Genomic DNA, 23263 nt, shown 5'->3' with positions numbered 1-23263 from the left:
CCGATTTTTACCCCCGGAATTTAGAAATAAATATTTCCAGAAAACTTCAGGCTCTACTAACATTTGAGGACTCGTCTTTAAATTTATCTATTCATCTTATTTATTTAATGTTTAATTAAAAAAAGGAAGAAAAAAAAATGACTTGCCTGCTCTCGCCATGTCCCAGACGACCACCTTCGCCACAGCCCCACGAGTAAACTTCTCCGTCGGCAGTGAGCGCCATGCAATGTTTTCCGTCCGGATGACTCGCAATTTTCACGACCTCTCGATCACCAAGTCCGTCCACGGGTTGAGGAAACTGAATACAGCAAATAAATTGAATCAATTTGCTGAATACAGCGTGCCAGCGATCGGAACGGGAAACTCACTGCACTCTCGCTAGTGAATGGGAGCACGTAGACCTTGCCACATTTGGTCAAGATCAGCAGGTTGGAATCGGAGCAGCAGAGTTGAGTGATGGAGAGGTCAGCCAAGCAATCCAGGGACTGCGGTGGTTCAGATAACTCCGTGCTCTTGGTCCAGGCGGTCCAACCGCAGCCAAACACTTTCTGTGTTGTGCCATTATTGCCACCCTTAGACTGAAACGTGAGAAGGCACGTAACGCAATGAAACAGAAGTCAATCAAGAATTTAATCCTTTAAAAAATACAAATCAGAACTTTAAGTATGTGCGGTATTTTTTACGTATTTTAGGCATCATGCGAGGTCACTCAGGGGAAAAATGTTTGCAAGGGCACTTTGCATTTATGGCTGGTTTAAAATGTCTTCTATGGACTAAATTTCATTGTACAATTTCATCCGGTACAAGCATGGAATACACACAACCTTCATAGTGTCTTGCCTGTTCAGGTCACCCGCCATGGCTTGGAAAGGTGTTCGTACTCATACTATCCCAAAACGTAGCCTGTTACTATAATGCGTTCCCGCCGGGACTTTTACAAAATTTGTAGCGTCGATTGTATCATCGAGATTTCACTGTATTATTTCAGTATTCGGTTGTTCCCCATGGATAATCAAAAAGCAGTCCGGCGTACAAACATTTTCGATGTTTTACTATTTTTCGTAGTGCCTGTAATAATGCTTACCTGACTAGTTTGATGACTCAAGGGCAGGTACGGTGCTGCCAACCTGCTCAAGTGGCACATAATTACCATGGCACATTGCCGGAGGTCTACTGAGAGTGAATCGTCATCGGGCAGAGAGAGGAGGCCCAACAGGCACTGTGTTGGATTCACAATTGGAACACCGTTCTGGAAAGGCAACATTTCCTGATGGTAGTGAGACCAACCTATACCAGCCGTTAACCGACAGATTTTTTTTTTTCTTTACATTTGAATCTGAACATCTTGAGAAGTCCTATGCTGTCCAATAATTTTTGCACAACATAAAATCAAAAGCATTACCATACTAAATGGCACACCAGAAACGTGAGTAAGAAAGCAAGCCGATTAATTCTCTTCCCTTAGGTCAACAGAGGCAATATGCAGCAAATTAAGGTTTCTTACTTCATTCACGGGTTGATCTTTTCTGCGATCTTCCTTGGAACAAGGTATGCTCTCAAATCTCCGCAGGAGAGAGGTCAATGGTGCACTTGTGCCATGCGATACAGTTCTGCATAAAAACAAATTCGGTTTGCTGTAATGTCAGAAGTCCAGGAACATGCTTGTGCCAAGTCCTATGTGTACCCAGCTACATAAAAGAAAGCACACGAAAAAGATTTATTGCATATTATGCTTTTGCCATGTTAAAAAAAAAAAGTTTCTTTAGGACTTTAGGACAACTGACCTTTGTGTTGAAGAATGAGCTCAACTGTACAATTTTGTGGCATAAAACTAGAGCCTGAAGTTTTAGGGTTTTACCCGATTCTTCCCCAAATTTGCACCACGAATTGAAGGTTGCCTCTTTAGGGTGAAACCCGATTTTTACCCGGCAACTTGCCATTACTGGGATGTCTGTAGGAATGCACTGACTTACTTGTTTGGCAGCAAACGCAGTTACATCACAGTTTGCACCAAACCAGTACAGTTAGTTTGAGTAACTGAGCCAGATTTCTCACCAAATTTAGCATACTGGAAGTTTTTTTCACCCGAATTCACATGAACTTAGTGCACACATCTATTTACCCGATTTTTACCCCCCGAATTTTTGAAAAAATACTTCCCAAAAACTTCAGGCTCTACATAAAACCTAGCAACTATGAAAAAAGGGACGAGAAAAAAAAAAAAAAATTATGCACACTGTCAATGTGTCATCTCATTTGCCTGCAGAGGATGGGTGCACCTTATGGGGAGGTGTCTGCTACAAGATGCACATAGTGCGACACTACCATAAATAATGACGTTGTCGGTCATATTTTATGCAATCTTTTTGCAATGATTTTGGACGGATCCTTTGCATAGCAGAAGTGGGCACAGATGCATGCAAACCCTTTCAGACATTCCTCATGGTAAGCACAACAAACGAAGTACCTGTTATCGACTTCACATCTTCCGCTGTTCCACAACTGCAGCAGCAGAAGGACAGCATCCAGAATTGTGCTCAAAGATCCTCGAAGCACAGCCAGCTCCAAGAGAAGAGAGAGGGCAAGCTGCTGGTCGGGTACCGGTACTTGTCCGCAACCGCGGGACTGTCCGACACCCATGTTGATGTCACTAGCAGAGAGCAATGAAATATAAAAAATAAAAAGTGGCTGCATCTTCTTTGGGCGTTGTGCCAAAGTGCTTAAATGCATTAGATTTATAGGGCCACTTGGTGGTAAATATATGGCAAAACTGTTTCTGAAATGCTATTAAACTTTTATTGAAAGCATTCTAATGGTTTATAAAATTGCTTAATTTTCCCTTCGCATTGCCATGGGTGGTTACACAGTTTGAGAGCATTTCAGTAAACACAGTCTGGCAATCATGTGGTGATGTGTCACGCCGTGCCATGTGGCCCTAAAAGCGCCCACATAAAAAATATCTGTTTATAACACAAAGATTTGGCAACACAAGTTAACTATGAATTGAGGTTACTCTACAAACAGCAGAGTAGCTTCAAAACAGGGTGGCACGCAAGGTTCCTTCACATTGCATCGCCGCTTTCAGCGATTACATAAAGCTACATGCCAAAAAATTGCGCATCTTTTATAGTGCTTGTCATCTGTTGAAAATGGCAGGTGTTAGTGATAGTAATCACTGGAAAGGTAAACTCAAATAAGCATTCTCAAAATTTTCTCAAGGAAAGGCTCCATAAAAGTGCGATAAGTTACTGCAAATGATTAAGATAACTCTAAATGACCACGAAGATATAACAAACACTTGAGCAAAAATTGAAAAGTCAAAGCAAAAGCAGTAGTAGGTACACTTTGAATGCGCACTACCTACCCGAGGACCACGGAACGAAGAAACTTTGATGCTCGCTCCACTGTTTCCAGCCAAATGGGAGAGACGGAGCACTCTGAGAAGAGGGTGGCCTCTGGGACACCACGAAGTGTCTCTAGTGATTCCCTCAGCAGTTCGCTGCACAAGTCAGAGTCCTCCCCAGAACGCCACGCCCTCTTTAGGAAGGCAAAGGCAAAGCCGAGAGCTGCACGTGAGCCAACGCGTGCCAGTGCTTGAGTCGGCTTCTCAGCCACGGGCTTGGTTCTATGTAAAGAGCATTTAAATGTATACTGGACTTACTTTAAAAGGGCAGTGAAATGGTGTTCACGACTGCTCGAAACTGTGGTGAATTTATCAAGCCGTTTATGAGGAGTAACCGTGCAAAATATTTTTGCTGAACAACATCTTACCAGGGTGCAACTCAATTAACAAGAATGCCCCAAAAAATGCTACGTAGTTTCATTTATTTACTTTAAGGTCCCTCATAAATGGTTTTACATGAAGGGGGAGGAATATAGGTGGTACTGTCATCAATACAACATAGATAGAGAACAGAATGACATGGACATAACACGTAGTAGTAACACAAACACATTATTCATTGCTCATTTTCTCCTCCTCGCACTACAGTCAAGCTACAGTCATTGTTTCTGTGCAAGAACGCATGCTGCTTGTCAAGCACCAGCGTCTTTTTTGTATCGGTAAACGTGCATGATATTTAGTGAACCAGCATGTACAAGTAGTACTGGTACTTGACTGATGCAAAAGCTGTTGCACATGTTATCACTGATTAGAGAATTAGGAAAGGCGCAAAAAATAAATGAACAGAATAAATGGGTCAATATTTTTTAGGGGTGCGCGAATATTCGAGTTCTCGAATTCGAATCGAATATCAAACGCTCGAACTATTCGATTCGCGAATCGAATATCCAATATTCGATTTTTTGAATATTCGACTACTCCACGAATATGAATGACACAACCCGAAAGTGGGCTTCACCTGATGCTTTCGTGCATGAGGTGAAGCCTACTTTACGAAATTGCCCTTGCTGCAGGATTAACACAAGCCGGAAGGTGTTTAGTTTAAGATAACGTTATCTAAACTTAGTTTTGTAGACATCGTCTGTTAAAGGGGTGGCACCCCTCCCACATACAAGTTAGGGGTGCCGACGAGGGACTTTAATTTGATGTTTGTGAGGTTATTCTTGAGTAATGACTACAGCCCACAAACAAGAAGGGTGTTTTAAAGATGTCCTTTATGTCTAAAATTTCAGCAGTGCAACTTCCTCGGGTGAGAGCAAAGAAACTATAGGGTGTTCATGGCAAAGCTGAGGCACGATGCCAATTCGATTGTTTCACAAATGGCCTGTGGTTTGTCTGGAACGATTACAGCCTAATCCGTATAACATGCTACTGCTGAACATAAAATTTTGAAATGAAGGTAACCACTCCAGTACTCCAGTAAGTGTGGGCTCACCTGAAAAGCAGGAAGCACACTGATGTTAAATTAAAGAGTAGGGGCTTTAAACAGAAGAACTGCATGTCTCTCTTGTGACAGTGGGGCCACAAAATGGAAACTTTTAGTGCGAAAGTCACATATTGTAAATTTTGCACGAATATTCGATATTCGATTAGGAATTTTTCCCCCCCCATTCGATTCGATATTCGATTCGACTTAAAATATTCGGATTCGCACACCCCTACTATTTTTGCGCGCAGAACTATGGCTGGCAAAACGAGAAGCAAACACGACCACACCTTTTTGACTCAAGGCTGTGCAGTGCACTTTGTGAACTCGGAGAACGAGTGTGCTGTGCTGCCGGCGTTTGCCACCGCCTGACGAGGGCAGTGTAGTAGCGCATCGCAACAGTTAGTTGTTGCCTCAGTCGCATTGATGATAATGTGGATGATGCTGCGGCTGCCCCCAACTGCTGCTGTTCGTATATGAGGGTCTGGAGGCATCTCTGGAGCTGGTCTCGTGCTGAGAATGTAGAATAGAAATAGGTGAGTGAGCACGTTTCCCTTGCATGGGAAGTTGCAGAAAATCAGCTTACTGGGCTGTGGTCCCCATATCCAGGTATCGACGAGGGAACGTGATGTGAGGCATCCGGACCGTTTCTCGCTGGTACCGGATTCTTCCCGCTGCACTGCCGTGCTTGAAGGTGCACCACAGGAAGGGCATGGACACCCCAGAAGAGCCGGCACGCTGCTGCCGCCCACTTGAGTCACACAAGTGCACGTTGTGACTCTGTTTGGCACACCTGGAATGCAATGGCACACAAAATCATTCACCCTTTTCAGTGGCTCAAGTCAATATATTAACTTCTAGTACAGTAGAATCTTGATGATACGAATCTCACGGGGTCGCGGAAAAAATTCGTATCATCCGAAATTCGTATCAAACGAATTAAACCAAAATAAAAATTGAGGCAAGAAAATAGACAGTGACAGACCGTTACTGTCAGTGAAAGAGGTCGGTTGTAACGCTTTTGTGTCTCTGTTTTTGGCCAATGCTGCCCAAATACGCGAGATGATTTAAAAGACGTAGCACGTGCTTTCCACCCGCGAGTCGTGCGACAGTGGTCTAAAGCGAGCTTCTCCTAAAGCACGCAGGCGTTAAGTGAAGCCGACTTGCGGAATGGTGACGCGTAATGTTGCCACAAGTTGTCCCGATATGTTCCTTCCACGTGTTCTGGTCGCTGTTTTCCGCCAGAGCGATGTCACACAGCTTCGCGGTTTATTGTTGCGAGGGGGGTAAAAAGGTCAAAACAGAGATAAGGTGATAAGGTTCCGGGCCATGCAATCCCTTTGATCTTATCTCCTCCATCACCACCAAAGGGAAAGTCATTGCTTGCATTGCACAATATGATGTAAGGGAGTTCGTGGTGAGGATCGCCCTCTCTTTTCGAAAGAAGGAGCAGCGTGACTCACGCGCTTTCGCGTCACGAGGGAACGACCTCTGTCGCATCCTGGGCTCATTCGTATCACCAGTAAAGGCAAGATAACGCATTCGTATCATCCGAACTCTAATACATGGGAAGAATAGGCATTCCGGCCGGGACCGGAAAAGAATTCGTATCATCCCGAAATTCGTATCATCCGTGATCGTATCATCGACATTCTACTGTATATGCAATTTAGGGTGAAAATGGGGGCTACATTCCAATCCCAGCACCAGTGAGTTTAAAGGGATGGAGACATCTTGCCGCACCTGCTGTGTGATGCCACATATATTTCTGGGTATATATTGCAGGATTACTGAATGTCACCTTAGGCACTGATCTTGTCACGTCACATCACTTCATGTGGTGGTTTAATGGCAAATTTTTGTATAGTGCTAACAGCATGTTTCATGCAAAGAGATTACTTCATTCCCCATATAAAAAATATTTGCAAGCGGAACCACTTACAAGCAGTTTATGACACAATTTCCCTTTTAGTGGTTTAAGAAAGTGGCTTGCAGGTGGAAATTGTTTCATATACCACTCCTAAGCAGTATTCTCTTCTAACAGAATTCTAGTGGTTTAACATTTTTCTTCTTCTTTACCAGTTTGCCCTTCATGTATTCTACTAATCTATCACTATTTGGCAACCCTTGTATAACTTCTTTGATGCTGTACCACTATAAGGAGTTCAAAAAATATTACCCTTCCCAATGTTCTGCAGTGACGATTCATCAGCTCCTGCAAGCTGCAACTCTCCATCTTTCACCATTTCATTCCAGGAGTGTATGAGACCCTCGTAAGAAAAAAGCAACTGCACACAGAGGAACAAACATAGGTCAGTTTGGAACATCTGCAGGACAGTAGCACAAGATGGTGCCAATGTATATTTTATACTACAAAATACATTTGCACGTATGCATCTTGCAGTCAACTCACTTGCAAGTCTGTCTTGAGCCACTTTGTGTCGAGGTGAGGCTGTGGCCTCAGTACATATTTCGGTTGGCATTGCATCATGCCTACATTGTCAAAGGAAAAAGGAACAGTGTTTTTGCAGGGCATCCAAGCAACAGTCTGAGCACATTTGAATTGCATATGGATCTTAGATTAACAGCTACAAAATTAACAGAGTATATATGAAATAACTTCTAACAATGAAGTGCTGATATTGCTCGAGTGAATAGTGCTTTCGTCGTCTTGCATGGCCTCACAACATCACTTAGCAAACTGGCACATTATAGACGATATTTTGCCGAGACAGTTGTACTGTTTTCAAAGAGAAAAGCAATGTCGGCGACGCAGAAATGTACTGTGTATCCTTATTTGTAAAATAGTTTCCTTGGGTGCTGCCTGAGCACGACATCCAAGAGGCAATGTTTCACAAGCATGACTAACTTGCATTGAAGACCTTATATGACCTTTAACTTTATTGAACTGCGCAGCAAATGACGACATGAAAGCACACTTCACCAGCATAGCACCTCTCTATGCACTTTATTGTCGAAATCAGCAGAAGCAACACCTTTACCTCGACTTAGTGGAGATGTCTGCTCCATTACGCGTCACCAACTACGACATCATAAGGACACTGCTAGTTACTGATATGGTCACCTCATTACTGCTTTATCTCTGCTAGCCATTACGCAGGCTTTTCAGAGCTCAGAGTGTATTCTTGTCAACTCTGGGCTTCCAGTTCTTCCTGCAGTACGCAAAATCTGAATCGATCACATGGCACGCGCATCTGAGCCGCAGTACCGTATTTGTCGACAACAATATGAGGATATGAGAATAAACATGTGGATATTTAGTATCATCTGGAAAACTTAAAACATATAGTTAAAATGGTATTAAACTCTACACCGAAGCGTTATCGCCCATGTAGACTGCCACGTTATGTTGGTGTTAGTGGCAAGCACAATAGCCACTGACATGAGCAGAAGCGAAAAAGCGAAACGGGAAGCCACTACAATGCATCCATCCATCCAAACCGATCCAAACATGCAGGAAATCGAAAACGAAACACCATATGCCATGCAATGCCCACAAGCTGGGTTCGGGCCTCACAGTTGCTTTGACTCCGGGCTAGGATAGAATTTGATTGTAATTTTGTATTTTTGCATGAGTCGGAGCTGAGTTTTGGCCAGTTGTTCATTTCCCAGGTTCTGTTTCCTTCTCCCGCTCTCTTCTGGTAGCGAAGGGCTTTGCGCCTGCGGGCAATGCTTTTGAATTCTCGGCAGCGGGGCTGCGCCAGGTGCGTGCTCTCCGATCCTCTCCAGTCCCGATATACTGTTCATGCAGAGCAATTAACAGGATAACTGACTTGTCATAACTGTATTGTCATTTTTCGGTAATCTATTATGCTATCTAATCTATTACGCTAGTTAGCTGGAACAAGTCTCCCTTACTCCGTCCACCCGACCTGGACTCCCCAGTGTTTGAGGTGCAAGTAATAATCAACCATTTCTTGGGTAAAATTCCGTTGTTTACTCTGTGCAATTCTGTTGTCCTGCTGCATCGACCTGGCATGCAGATGCGCGAAAGAATAGCGCTTATGGAAGCACCGTTCAAATGACAAGAAAAACTTGTTTGAGAACACTCCTTTATAATTCATTCCGGAACGGAATAGGATGGTGGTGGTGGTGGTATGTGGTGGTGATGATGGAACTGCACGCTTGCCATAGCCAGCCGCACCCAGGCGGGCAGCGTCGCGACCATCGCGTTGGGGGGTATGCGTCCTAGGCCGACTTCACAGGTAACTGCGACGACATTTGTCTTAAAGCATATCTGAGGAAAACCCAAGGAGCACACCCAGACAGCACAGTCGGCGCACGGATTCGTACCTGGGTCACCTCCCGGAGTAATAAACCAGGACAACCTGGCAAGATGCCAGTTACCGAGTACCAAGTGACCAAAGAAGAAGAAGAAGCAATACCCAAAATCTTGACCTGCTGGTTCGCAGCTCGTGGTATCTGATCCAGCCGCCGTCCTGGTGTCGTCACCACCGGCGTCCTGGTCATGAACCCAAGCTAAAAATTGGTTTGAGAGCGCTTTATCAAGCAGCTCTGCGCCATGACGATTCACTTCGTGGTGCGCCCAGTGCCTAGGAGGTACAGCTGGTTAGTAATATTTTCTTCCTTTGGCTAACTACCACGGACCGACCAACGCAAATCGTGCAAATCCGAGGAGAACATAATATATGGGGGGGGGGGGACCAGTGTGACGATCACGAAAGGTCTTGCAATTCATGTCGTCTATCTAAGCAGCACTCTTGGATGGTTTTCAATGTATGAGCTTTTCAAAATACTTCCAGTCTCGTGACACCACCTCATTGGTCATATGACAGCCTGTACATATAATCGTATTGTGAACGTCCAAATCAACTATTTTCTTTCCTTTTTTTTTTTCATCCCCCCCTACCTTGGAGGTCTGACTACGCCATTGGTACAGACGTAGTCACACGTTCAGCTGTGGCTTCCAGTCTTTACGAAGCAGGGGCATCTATCCTTACCCCTAGATGCTTGCCGATTTGCTGTTGTACCAGTACGTAGGTACTGGATGATACTCGTTCGCGTATTGGTCAAGACACAGATTTGCCAATCCGTGTGCTCTTTGCACATCTACTGCACAAAATAGGGATGCAGAGGATGATTTTTCCACTACGTGCAGGTACTTCTTGACATGGGACAGCATCATGGGAGGGCTGCACACGTTCATACCGGGAGTGAAGAATTTGTTCGTCCCAGTAGAGGACGGTGCCTGCTTCGCCGTGGCTTCCACCATTGGATACTGCCAGACGATGAAGGACCCTGGAAAGAGCATTATTCCAATTTTTCTCACCGAATTTGGGTCCACGGACAGAAGCCGATACAAGTATTACACTATATCTATTGAACTTCACTAAATAAAGTATACAGAGAATGTACAATGCACTCGTCACGCGTAATCTGCATAATCTTGTGTATGCCACGAAACAAAGTACTGCAAACTTTATCAGTGTCCCATCAACCGTTCTGCGCAAGATACCCGAATTAATCGCGATAAAAATTGGTTTCATCTTTGGACGTTGTGCCAAACGCGTTCAAATGCGACAGCTTCGTAGGGTCATCGTTAGGGGTCAATGTTTTTGGTCACGTGATCGCTGTCACGTGTTTCTATAAGGCTACGGACGGACATACTCTGTGGTCGGCTATCGCTGTAATTTATCATCAACGTCGCGGTGATGGCGTCTACAGGGGTCGGGGGATCAAGCGAGAAGGGAAACTGCACCAGGCATTTTCTCAGCACCCTCTAATGCCCCCTAAATCTTGCAACCGCCCCCCCCCCCCCCCGCGAGATGAAAATCCTGGGAATATGCCTGCGTGCACCCAAGTGGAAGTGCCAGTAGAGGTGCCAAAACTGTACTCTTCCCTGCCGTTGGTAGTAGACGCTAGCAAGCGCCACGAACAGCAAGAAAAGAAAGAAAACATGTAATCAACAACTGGAACTTGTTCGAGTAATCAACAGCACGGCATCCACCTCTTTCAAAACCGATCGGCACGCAACCAAGCGCACGATAAGAAAAAGAACAACAAAATCTAATCGGGAAAGAAACAGCCGTTCCCTGTTGCCTTGCCCTTTCTGTTTCTGTTCGACACCCTCAGAAGGCGGCGCACACTTTCAGAAACACGTTTTATGCTCGGCAATGCAGTCCTGCATCAACCGTGCCTGCAATGGCAGTAAAATCTCAACAGGACCAGCCTTGGCGGCATCATTTCCGCGCCAATTAACAACAGTTGAAGAAACGTTTGAAGACCAACCGGTTACTGTTGGTTTCCAGCTAGGATCGACACCAGTGCACAGGGGACTCCTGCATGAAGTGGTACGGCTGCTTTTCTATTATGTGGTGCTGCTGTATAGGACAGAATGTGAGCCTAAGCTGGCGTATGCTATGTGCTTTGAAGTGTCTCCTAGGAATCATAAAAATCTAGACCGAATGACTACGGGTTACGCTGTTAGGTAGCGATGTCGTAGCGATGTAAAAAAAAAAGCTTAGCTCAGATTACGGGTTTGAGTTTGCACGGCAGTGGTGGGTTCTAGCTGCGGAGACATCCACGACCATACGCAAGACAAGATGTACTACTGATGAACATAGAAGTAAAGTGCGAGCGAGCTGGTATAGTATACTTGACGTTGGCAACATGTCCCTGAGCTTGGGAGATAGACACAGACAGACAGAAAGAAACGTTTTGTGTTCTGTCTGTTTCTCTTTCCTCTAAGCGGCGGGACATGTTGTCACACAAGGGCGTCACAGATGGCATAAATGGACAGTTGTGGTTTCTTGAGCTCAAAAACTTGGATGTAATGCTAAGAAGGTATGATGAGACCATCTCAGGAGAACATGCCGTGGAAGAAATTAGTGTCACTTCTTTTCGCTTCAGCATCGTTGTACACACATACTGTCCTGGAAACGGGAGATTGGTTAACAGTGGCCACGGCAGTACTCGCAGAATAATGGCATGCCATACCTCGTCCGGTTATTGTTACTTTACTTACCCACGTCACGACAACGTCTGTTACAGAACATAACACTAACGACATACCTTCTAAAGGACAAGCACACACCGGGTCAACAATAAGTCACTCGGGAATTAAAACGGGCGAAAGAGAGACAAAAAAAACATGTCGCCACACAGGGTTTTTTTACAGGATAAAACAAACACACAGATAAAGCTCAGAACCTATACGCTCATCACACTGATAATGCTCACCGGGAATGATATCCGGCATTCACGTGTCTAAACATGGCAACAAGCTATCATGTTCACGTGAGATAAAGAGCTAGATAGAACGGCCGGCGAAACCGTGATAAGTGGAAGTTGCAAAGAAAATTATTCCCAGAGAAATTGCGGACACAGTCGTCAGTGGCCTTGTAGGATCATGGGTTTTTCCGCCGAATTTAATCTCCGGAGAATAATAAGGGAAACCCGCAGTTTGAGAGCAAGAAGGGAAACAGGCAATTTGAGAAATACACTTTAAAAACGAAATTTAATTGCCCCCCCCCAAAAAGGCGCCTGCTCCGCTTTTTCCTAAAATCAGGAGCTATATGTAACAATTACGGCGCGGAATGTGTTATGCGGTGAAGTTCTGCTTTTATAGTGTAGGGTACGTAAGTGCTTTGGGAGCATCAAGAAGATATGACGGGCAGCGCAACAGTATCCGAACGCTGCTGTAACCCAACTCGGTGCCACTTGTGGTTTAACTGTTAGTGAGGACGTGAGGACTTAGCACTAAGCCTTACGGCGTGCGTCATCGTTTTCAGGCCAACCGCGGCACAGCCTATAGTATTCACGATATCAGGACGAAAGAATTTAAGAACACTCGAGTGGCGACGAGAACACAAAACAAGGCTACTCGCTTTGTCGACTTGCCATCGCGGGGCCAACACTACCTATATAGAGAAAGCTGCTTACTTGTCGACGTGACGTAACAACTAAGAGTCGGCCAATCAGGATCGTGTTTTCAACGGCGGTAGCCAATCACGAACGAGCTTTCAGCGGTCATAGCCATAGAGACGAACCGCCGGCGTCTGCGAGCAGTGATTGAACATCCCCACGTACTAAATGGGAAATCTCCAAAATAAAACGCAAAACGGCCCCATATCTGTCTCAAGACTGATTTTCTGGAAAGCGTGTCGCACTTTTTGTGTACAGATTCAGGTCTATGTACGTTCTGAGTTAGCTGCAATCATTTGAGAGTTCTTTAATTCGCAGAACGGCGGATCGCAATATAGCGGACGAATTTTGACTATGTATGTAACCGTAGTGAAGAAGGGAGAGGAGGCAATAAGCAGGCCTTCTGTATCTACGTGGCGTTGGCGGGGCCCCGTGGTGAAGTGGATCTTGAATGGGCCCGATGCTCAAAGCACGAACATTCGCGTCGAATACCATATCACGTGTCACGTCGAACTGGTTGTTGTCGAGTTAGCATGACTGTAGTGTTGATGAAACTTATCCCACGCCCCACTAATTCTATATAGGCACAGCGCAGAGCTATTCTTCACCGAAGAACGCACAGCTTACCTTCCGTGGACTCTGACGGCGACCATTCAGAAAGGATTGAGTCTCCTCAGCATTCCGTGTATGTGATAACGAAGGCGAGAAAAAGGTCTTGCATCGCCTCGGGCGACAATGGCTCGGACATTCGCTTTCGTCACAAGAGGTCGTTCTCGGCATACATGTCCAGCATTGAGAATGCATCTATGCTGTGGTAAGTGAACGGTCCGGCGTGCACGATGACTGGCAACCGTACGTGTCCTTGTGTCCAAACTGCAGGAAGAATCTGACGTCACTGTTGAGCTACATCTACGCCATATTCGTGGTTGTCTTTGGAGGTATCTTCACTATGATACGACCCGTACACGTAATAGGGAACGAAGCCATCCGCATGGACCACGTAAGAAAATAACCGCGAGGAAAATATTGTAAACTTTAATCCTGTAGACACTGTACATGCCTTTTAGGTGTTCATAGCAACAGCCTGTTTCGTTGGACTTTTCTGGCTGCTGTTCCTTCACTGCGACCTCACTCGGTACGAACGACGGATGCGCAAGGAACGCAATTCAGTAAGCCATCTGGACAGCGGGTCACTGAGGACGGACGACATGTTCAACTGGTTCATGATTGGCAGACAGAGCGGATACAGTTTCCTTACTGGGCGGCACAGTGGCAGCTTCTATCTCAAAGTGGGCATGACAGGCAAGTGCTTCAGGCAAATTCACCCGTCGTGGCCATCATTCACGATCACATCATGGAGAATGATGGCCTGTGATGATGCCGATGTCACCTGCATGTTGCCCAAAGGCGCTGTTTCCTGACCGGTGAATGATTTCAGTGTTCTGCTGCGGTCACCTGATACACGAGGGCCTGCTTCTTGGACAGGAGATTATAGCCTGGATGAGCTCAAAGCCGGACTGCGGAGATGTGTCAGTCCTGACTGTTCACATTATTACTCCTATCTTTTCATTCTACCAGCTCTTCTTCATGTTTAAATACTCAAACGTACGCTATATTTTTGTTTTTACTTTCATTGCTCCATATGGGGTGTGGGGGCAAGATCAGCTATACCACGAAACCGTTTTCTTACAGATCGTGATAAACCGGTTCGTAGGCTTCGCGCAGTTTGGCATCATGCACTGTATTGCCACGTCGCTGAGCTTCTGGTTCAGCACCATTGTTGATGACGCTTACGGTGATTTTGTGGAAGCCAGTTTGGCTGTCGACGGCCTCAATAGCCAAGCGACTAACAGAAGTATAAAAGGTATTTTTCAGAGACATGCTGCTTTTCGCTCTTGCACGTTGCTCATTGCAGTACGAGGCATGTGGTGGGGAATCATGAGCTGATGGATACTACCAGGGGGCAGATAAGGACGAAAAATCTTACTGGGATGAAATGTCGGAGATGCCCAAGGAGATAGGGGGGGGGGATTTACAGGGCTTCGTCTTCCCGGTGGTTGGCGGTGTACCGTTCTGGGCGGCCAACGAGCAATGTCTCTGGCCATTCCGGGCCCGGATACTACACAAAAGAGAGTGAATATGCAGGCTAGGTCCAAGGCGATTTCCCTGTGTGGGGAGGCGACAAAGCGCCGTTAACGGCATAATGATACAAATAATTGTCTGCCATTTTTGAAGTGTGACCTTTTGTGTGAACGTGCACATGTGTTTGGCGCCCTCACTGATGACCACCTCTATTCACGACGTAGCTGCTGACCAGCTCAGGAACACCTCCAGCGTTGTCCGCACCAGCTGTTCGGCTGCTGACCTCTTCTCGCCTGCGTACTTGGCACCCATGCCCTACCTTTACCCCTTCACCATAGAGTTCAACCTTCTTCTCGCTGGTGTCTGGTTCATCATCTTGCAGAACCTTGGCCAGTCTGCTCAGTCCCACGAGGCCGAACGGAGAAACTCCGTTGAAACTGTCGAGAACAACTTCGTCATTAGCGCCGATTGCCATTCTGCCAACAGAGGAATCTTCCTCGGCTTTATGGTACTCTTGGTATCTCTTGTCATACTCATAGTATTCTTTGTGACTTCGTGCCACGAAAAACACTTGGAAACCGGAACGCTGGTTTATCATATCCAAGATGGCGGACTGATGCTGCTTGCGTTTGTGGCGTGTCTCATGGCTTACACGAGAGTTGCCCGGCTCGATGTGAACGGCAACCCCATCACGCTACTGGACGACTTCCTGCTCTTCATTCCGCTGCCGTTTTACTTCGCGCACGCGATACTCGTGGTTATGGCCGAGATTCAAGATGGCGGCAGTACGGTGCGCATTGTGCTGCAAGTGCTATCGGTTGTGCAAGTCATTACTCAGACGCCGCTGATTATTGCTGGGTTGAGGCGGTGCAGCAACTGTCCTGCTCTGAGGTATGAGAAGCCAGGCAGAGAGGTAATCTCTTTCCTGATAGTGCTCAATATCACCATGTGGATCGTGTACACATTTGAAACAAAAACGGCCGGTAGATTTTTCATGGGAAAGTCTTACTACGGTCTGTACGCGTGGATCTTTGTCGAACACACGACGGTACCGTTAATGCTGTTCTACCGGTTTCATTCTTCGGTATGCCTGGCTGATATTTGGAAGTCCGCTTATGAGACGGAGTGATCATAAGACACCGTGTATTTACCCGTAAGAAAGGCTGGCACTTGCGAGAGGAGCTCAGTTTACACGGCACTGGTCGTGTACTATGTGTATTCTCCAGTTTCTGTTGTTTACAATCATTTAAGTGTGTCTGTTGTTAGTGTGTGTATACACCACTCATTGTTCTGTTGAAACGGTACCGCGTTAATTTTAAAGTCAATTTTTAGATGTTATGCTGCGTTGTACTTTTACGAATAAATTTTTACACCCACGACGTTTTAGAGTCGAAACGTGACCACGTGTTATTGAGATCAATACTGGCTCAAAGCGCTAGTGGCGGTGCGTGCTGTCACTATACCATGACAAATAAAACAAATAAAATTACAGTTGCTTCGAGGCGCATGTACGAGAGAATTGTGCGTATGAGTAACGTACCCAAAATATTGTCTCCGAAACTACCATGGAGATAAAGAACGGAATATTTGTACATTATACTGAAGAAAAAAAAAAGCGGATGTATCATTAATCGAGGAGATAGAGATGTCATTCAGATGTTATACGGATGTCATACTCGTACGTTCTACTGAAGTCAAGAAATAGCGGATGTATCGTTCATCGCAGGGATACGCGTTCCTGACGTTCGATGTGAGTTACTTGCTTTATGGAATCTGTACACAACATGGATAATATGAGTATAAATTGGGGAGGAATTGCAACTGGTAAGCCCCAAGATTGTATGTACTCCTGATTTTAATCCCCCGACTCTGAGGTTTACTTCCCAGCACTACAAGCGATCCCTACACTCTTAAAAATGAACTTCACCGCATAGCACGTTCCTATAGCCAACCATCGTCCCGAACGAGAACGTTCTCGCCACTGATTTGATGAAAACTGGAGGCGCACGCCGTTTTTTGTACCAAGTATGTGCTGCATAAGTGATACAAAAAAGGCGTACGCCTACGTTGCCATTCGGGATGATGGTTAGCGAGGAGCGTGCTATGAGGTGAAGTTCACTTTTTAAGAGCCCTTAGAAGTCGTCCCAGGACGAACATTCCCGAGGGCGTCAGTCGTGACGTTGTCCACCTTTGTGAGGCCGACAACGGCGAGCCCTTTCCCCAGCGCCTCCACCATCATCATCATTTTTAAGAGTGTACTAGTAAGTTTTTGGTAATGCATCTCTTCCGAAAGGCTAAAAATTACTTACTTAAACTTACCTTTTTTTTTTGTATATACGAGCATATAGAGCGTATACAGTCATGTCTCGCTTATCCGGAGTACATGCAGATATCCGGAAAATTCGTTATCCGGACTATATCACCGGGAACGAACCTGCTACCATTGGATTTTGGCTCGGTTATCCGGGATTCGTTATCCGGGTTCGTTATCCGGGATTCGTTATCCGTAACCGGACAGCAAGTACGGGGACAAAGGACATCTTCCAGGACAAAGGTCATTCTAATTCGCTTATCCGGAGAAGCGTCAACGTCCTCTGTCCCTGCCATGTGCTGTATTCGCACTACTCCGGAAATGGGTCACATCTCACCGTGGCGTACCGTTCTGTATACTGTTTGACTCCCCTTTCTTCAGAGGTCACTCCCTTTTGGTGTGTGCGGACACACGATAAGCGGAAAAGGTGTCCTGTTCCCACCGGGCGCAAGCAATCCACATGTGAACGTCGATGTCCAAGCTGTCCGAAAACATCGTCTTTTGGCCCATGCCAAAGATATTTGCAAACAGACAAAAAGCATGTATGCTGGACCAACTTTCTGTGACATCACCCTTCTTTGAACAGCAGGGTGATGCAGCATGTGCCGTGGCTGTGACCAAGATTCTGTCACAGGCGCGCCTACTAATTTCAATCAGCTCACTTCGCATGAATTTCTGAAGTAACGATCTTTTACTTGTTTCCTTTTCTGGAGCTATGAAGAGATCTCCCAAATTTTTCAGGTTTCCTCGGAAGTTTGCTTGGTTCGGTTATCCGGAAATTCGTTATCTGGACGAAAAGGGACGACTCCCGAGGTGTCCGGATAATCGAGGCAATGACTGGTAGCTCTAGAAGTACACAGCAGCCCGCGAGTACACATCATGGCCCGAATATGGCGATCACAAAGGATCGTTCATAAAAGTAGTGCAGCTCAGTTCTGGTTTGGTTTGGTGCAGGAAATATAAAATGGAAAAATGCCAGTCCTACCGGCACGTGAATACGTTCTGAAAATACAATGTATAATGTGGCGCTCATGAAGGGAGCCGGCTACTCCAGTTCAATGAAAGGTACAGTAAAGCAAATAAAATGGTAATTAAGGAATAAAAATGAAAAGAAAATGGCAGCCGCGTGGTTGGTCACAGAGAAGTCACCGGCTTAGTGTCTGTAAAAACCTGCACGAACGCCTGCAGGGCTTGGAAGTGGACCCAGGACCTTCGTTGGATCAGAAGAACCTCACTCTTTTTCACGCCATTTATTTTCACAATACAATACTAAAAGAACATTTGCTCACTGCACCCTGGTTTATCTCGTCGCGTATTGATCATCAACATAAGGTGGGAATACCGCTCTGCAAGACCGATTTAGTATCTAACTCTTTCGTACCCCGAACAAGGTTGGAATGGAACCACCTTCCGTCTTCAGCGATATGTATTAATCCAACCAATTTTCAACTGCCGTATTGCTAATTTCATATAACCACTCCCCTCTGTAGTGCTTGACCCTGAGGGTATAAATAAATAAATAAATAAAAGGTCGGCTGTCCAGCGGAGCTGAGGTTGCCTGGAGATGCTACAGCTATCGTCGACACGGATCTCCATGATATGTGTGCAGTGTCATCTACAGGCCCATACATGCGGCCCTGTTAGGGATCCTCATCACTAAATCTATATAATCGTGGAGTGTAGAGCATATTTAGGTGAAGCCGGTGGAACAACTTGGCAAACATCCTCGGAAACGATGGCGGTATGGTAATGGTTAAAGTCACTGGAATCCAATCAGATACAATCCAGTGACTTTAGGCGGTGAGCTCTGGGGCAACCTGGTGGTGAAGGGAGGAACCACCCTCGTCGGAGAGCTATTGTCGCTTAGACAGATGACGAATGAGAAGGGTGAGCATATACCTTGCGTCAGACTTGCTGATAGCATATTTGCCTCTAAGAACAGTTCTGATGTGCTCAGCTCGCTACAGCATAAGTTGCGACATGCCCAAGTAGTAGCAGTAATTAACTGCTAAAAAAAAAAGAAAAAGTATGCCGCAGTGGCCCGGTATCCACTGGAATATTATGTCATGCCCATCATTCACCGCATGTGGATTTCGATGTCACTTACGGCAATGACGATACAGTTCCAGCTGATGCAAGAGGTTGGAGAGCAGCTTTGGGAGTCGCTATATATTACACCCACTCTGTCTGTGAGGGCGTCGACTCTATATATTCCACGGCGAGGAGCATTGCAGTTCAGTTCAGTTCAGTTCAGTTCAAATGTTTTATTTTACAGCTTGTACAGAGGTAATGCCATACAAAATGGGGTAAAGAAATTGAATGCATTATACGGCACGAATTAGAACGATCAAACGCCATAGGCGTGGAATTGATCCAATATTGTATGCATACAACTCAAGCTGACATACAACAGTGATCGCTAGGAAACACAAAATAAAAAAATAAAATAACTAGTATTACAAACGACTCATACAGGACCAGGACCTTTCAATCAAAGAAGAAAACACCAATATCAACAACATGAAGAGTCAACACCTGATATGTAAAGCACCAACGACAATTACACAGCGCTTTCACCCATGAAATAATCATGAATCATCTTCCTGAGAACCACTAACGAATTACAAGTATGAATATAAGGTGGAAGCGAGTTCCAAACTTTGGCCGCGAAATACTGGAAAGAAAAGTAGCCATAGTTGGTTCGAATACTAGGCAAAGTCAAGACAAATGATCCCTGATTCCTTAATGGGATTACGCAGGTAATCAAGGTAAGGTTATGCATATGCAACACTGCTGCTGTCGAAGATATTGTGTGGGACAAACGGGCACTGCATTCAAGATTTGATGCGAGTAGGACGAAGGCACATGCGGATCCTCAAGCTATTGTAGACCCGTCTCTGTAGATTACCGTGCGCCCTTCTATGCTATGTATTAGATACTCTGCTGCCGTTGGACACAAGTTGGTACATGCTTCTTTGCCGGTGGATCTTGAAGCGTGATACCAAGGCTGGGAGCCGCCATATACTCCACAGAGGCAAAGGGGACTTAGCAATGCGTTTATGTCTGGGTATCGGGGTACTGCTCTGGCACGTTGGTAGATATCAGGATACATTTGAGCGCTGAGAGGAAGACGGCCTGCCCGTGTGGTCTCGTTTTTTTTTTTTTTTTGCCTCTTGTGTTGTCTTGTGTGTTCCTTTCAGCGCTCCAATGTATCCTGATGTCTGGGTAACTGGGTATGATGTCTAACTGGGTAGCTACGGTATGGCAGGAGAGGCTGGTGGAATGTGGAGCTTGTCGTCCTAGATATAGCTTGAACCAGGTAGCGCTTGTGGTGTCGCGTGGACAGGCGGATGAAATGCCAAAGTGACTCTTGAACACAAAGGGCTGTCACCGGGGGCTCCTTTGCCTCTACAATTGCCAACTTGTTTGGTGTAGACCGATGAACCCCTAAGTAGACTGTGATGCTTTTAGGCGGCCCACTTTCAAGGACAGACTGTGACGTGGTACACAGGTAATCTAAAATTGGAATGTGGCACACTACCAGTTGACGTAGATCGGCAAAGACTTCAATGGCCCACCCCACCGAGAGACACTGGTGATCTTCCGCTGACCAGGACAGGGATCTGTCGATGACTCAACGGTGATCCTTAGAAGAGTCATGAGAAACTCTTCGCAGCCGTTGATGTGAACATGTAAATCCGGAAGTGGTTTGTAAAGGGCAACAGTACTATTTTGTCATACGAGATGCCAATCTCCTGTTCGTTCATATATAATCGGTAATTGTATCAAGTGAATTCTCGAGACGTGTAAACTGCACAGACTTGCACAGACGTAGACTGATGCATTGTTTGGGTGCTGGAGTGTAAATGATATTGCCTTAGTGCCGAACAGTGTCATTCGCCCAAGATATTTGACTGGTGCATGGCTGTCGGCAGCGTACCATAGGTGGAAAAGAAAAAGTGGAACTTGCGTCACCGACAGCCCTCGAGGCGAGCACCGCTTTGTGGCGCGCGGCGCCTTGGAAGCTTTCGGTTAAATGGCACTGCATCTAGCAGGTGTATTTTGTGACCAAAGGTCCAGGCCGCTGTAAGGAAAGTCTCAACTCATCTCCTTGGCAATTTCCGGTGAGAGCCAGTCATGTGATACATGTTAAATATGTATAATATGTACGTTCAACCAGATGTTTTCAGTGCATAGCGAACACAGCTCAACAATGTGATTGTCACATTTTTCTTCGGTGGATTACCGGTGATGGGTGCGTAATGGGTGTCATAATTTTATTGTTTTCATTGAATCTCTTATTTCTTCTGTCGTGTTTTCTTTTTCAATTCCTGTGGTGTCCGTAGTGCGGAAGGGTCAAATATGACTGTCATTCACTCTTCGATGTTGCAGTCACGCCAAATAAAAGATCCTTGTATACTGTTAGTTTAGCACTTTTCTGTAGAATAGCGGTTTATGATTTATGATCGCAAGTTAGAGAGGAAATGAAAGGCAAATTTTGTAAGGACGGGTTGACGCATCCGCGAAAGGGGATCAAGTTTTCACTACAAAATTTTCGTTTCAAAATTTTTGTTTCCGAAACAAATTTGCACAGTACGCGTTCAGTCGAGCACTCAGATTTCGATTTCTGCTTTTGCGTAGCTATGTCATACAGACAAACCGTGTAGAATGTCGTGAAGACAGAGTTTACCTAGCATTTAGCATGCGTCTTACCGGGGGAAAAGGCAGCGATACGTTGTCGTAAAGAGTGTCCTACGCGTCCACTGACGGATACGGCTATTACACTTATCCATCCATCCATCCACGAATAAACGTCTGGTCTCTCATTGGTCATTAACAAGACAACGGGGCACTGGAGCGGGGTTCTGGGCATTTGGAGGCTTACGTGTTTGTTTCAACCATGTTTGAAGCCGCCTCGGTTAATTTATCGTTCTTTATACGGGGCACCGTTGGAAAGTGTTGCCAAAACATAAGGTTCCGAATTTTCGGGATTTATTTTGTGGCATATTCGGAGGGTGTTTTTTTTTTCGGAGTTTATTATTTTCCCGAGGATTCGGAGTTTTTAGGATTTTATTTTTGCGATCGAGTGGATATCCGAAATTCCAGAGGAAAGAAACTGCTGAAGCAACATGCAAAAAGAACGAGAAGCTGCCTTGCGAAAACGCGGCATCCTGAAGGCAAACTTGACAAGACAACGACAGCTGTATCACGTGACGAAATCCGGATATGCCTTGATATAGTCGCGAGGCGTAGTGCTTTGCAACAAGAAGCTGTCCTTTGAAGAAGACAATTTGTGTCATCTGCAAGTGACATTCAGCGACGTCAATGCCGAGGTGCCTGTATAGGCAAGAGTAGAGTTCACGAACGTTACACGGGTGTTTGTGTCACATTGTGAGGTGGAAGACTGCAACATGCTGCATAGTGGACTCGGATCAGGGGAACCACACTGGAGTTTGTCGCGGAGGCTGGTAACCCGCGATACGAGGCAATGTTCACAGAGAAGGAATAGACCTCTCCCTGTTTGTAAACAAATGACGTCATAGTTTTCGACAGCGCCACCAATTTGGTAGAGTTGAACTACGCTCGAAGTAGGGTCGAACAAGGTCGCGTCCGAAAGCCACGGTCTTCTGGGGATAACGATGGTCCCTGAAAGGGACGCGACCTTGGGTCCCACTTTTCTTTCAATAGGAGGCAGCGAACAAGTGCCCATTCGTGCAACCAAGCCCTACCCTTCCGGTCTGTTTCGGTTTCAGTCTGTCTACCAACGTTCATGATGACGTTTATCGGATAGAGGTCTTATTACCAGGGGCATGGCCGAGTGGGCTAAGGCGTACGCTCGTCGGTGGTAGCCAAGGTCGTGCTGAAGACTGGGAGGTGGTGGGTTCGAATCCTACCACCGGCTGTGCTGTGTGAGGTTTTCCTTGGGTTTTCCGAAGACTTTCCAGACGAATGTCGGAACAGTTCCCCCCGAAATCGGCCCAGGCCGCATACTAACCCACCCCTGTCCCCCACTCCTTCCTGCTGTCGTCTCTCCATCTGTCCACGTCTGTGCGCCGCTGATAGCCACAGTTGCTTCGCGGCGCTATCACGCAATATAAAACACACACAAGGAAACGAACCCCGTCAACCAGCATGG

At 45.8% G+C, this 23263-nt stretch overlaps 3 protein-coding genes and 1 long non-coding RNA gene across 8 annotated transcripts in view; 3 read left to right on the top strand and 1 right to left on the bottom strand.

Moving 5' to 3' along the window:
- Positions 1-8022, bottom strand: part of LOC135394746 (E3 ubiquitin-protein ligase HERC2-like) — a 71151-nt gene extending 63129 nt beyond the window's left edge. For all 3 annotated transcript variants that reach the window (XM_064625663.1, XM_064625665.1, XM_064625664.1), the window contains exons 1-11: positions 7832-8022; positions 7243-7322; positions 7009-7117; positions 5416-5622; positions 5120-5342; positions 3365-3625; positions 2468-2650; positions 1505-1610; positions 1085-1249; positions 369-578; positions 147-298 (exon numbers count right to left, since the gene is read on the bottom strand). In XM_064625663.1, the coding sequence (XP_064481733.1) occupies positions 147-298; positions 369-578; positions 1085-1249; positions 1505-1610; positions 2468-2650; positions 3365-3625; positions 5120-5342; positions 5416-5622; positions 7009-7117; positions 7243-7322; positions 7832-7859 (1724 nt within the window). In that variant the 5' untranslated portion in view covers positions 7860-8022. The remainder of the gene's footprint in view (positions 1-146; positions 299-368; positions 579-1084; positions 1250-1504; positions 1611-2467; positions 2651-3364; positions 3626-5119; positions 5343-5415; positions 5623-7008; positions 7118-7242; positions 7323-7831) is intronic.
- Positions 8023-9225: 1203 nt separating this feature from the next.
- Positions 9226-10232, top strand: LOC135396187 (uncharacterized). Its single transcript, XR_010423347.1, has 2 exons — positions 9226-9419; positions 9970-10232. It is a non-coding gene; the product is annotated as an uncharacterized LOC135396187 (long non-coding RNA).
- A 673-nt stretch (positions 10233-10905) lies between these two features.
- LOC135396186 (proton channel OtopLc-like) lies at positions 10906-16195 on the top strand. The gene is made up of 7 exons (XM_064627213.1): positions 10906-11161; positions 13319-13548; positions 13614-13734; positions 13802-14036; positions 14173-14339; positions 14427-14598; positions 15041-16195. The coding sequence occupies exons 1-7, from the start codon at positions 10985-10987 to the stop codon at positions 15943-15945; spliced, it is 2007 nt and encodes a 668-aa protein (XP_064483283.1). The 5' UTR covers positions 10906-10984; the 3' UTR covers positions 15946-16195.
- Positions 16196-21108: 4913 nt separating this feature from the next.
- LOC135394745 (uncharacterized) overlaps positions 21109-23263 on the top strand; it is a 36054-nt gene continuing 33899 nt past the window's right edge. For all 3 annotated transcript variants that reach the window (XM_064625662.1, XM_064625661.1, XM_064625660.1), the window contains exon 1: positions 21109-21251. The gene's annotated coding sequence lies outside the window, so the exon portion shown is untranslated. The remainder of the gene's footprint in view (positions 21252-23263) is intronic.

This window comes from Ornithodoros turicata, chromosome 5 (genome assembly GCF_037126465.1).
Source record: "Ornithodoros turicata isolate Travis chromosome 5, ASM3712646v1, whole genome shotgun sequence".
NCBI classification, from domain to species: Eukaryota; Metazoa; Arthropoda; class Arachnida; order Ixodida; family Argasidae; genus Ornithodoros; species Ornithodoros turicata.
This window is presented reverse-complemented; position numbering and strand designations above follow the sequence as displayed.

What these genes read in the sequence shown, in the direction of transcription:
- LOC135396186 (XM_064627213.1), top strand. Translation starts at nt 10,985, where the DNA reads ATGCAGTCCTGCATCAACCGTGCCTGCAATGGCAGTAAAATCTCAACA. An exon ending in GAGAATGCATCTATGCTGTG is followed by an intron (nt 13,549 to 13,613) that starts GTAAGTGAACGG and finishes TCCAAACTGCAG; the next exon opens with GAAGAATCTGACGTCACTGT. An exon ending in TCATGTTTAAATACTCAAAC is followed by an intron (nt 14,340 to 14,426) that starts GTACGCTATATT and finishes GTTTTCTTACAG; the next exon opens with ATCGTGATAAACCGGTTCGT.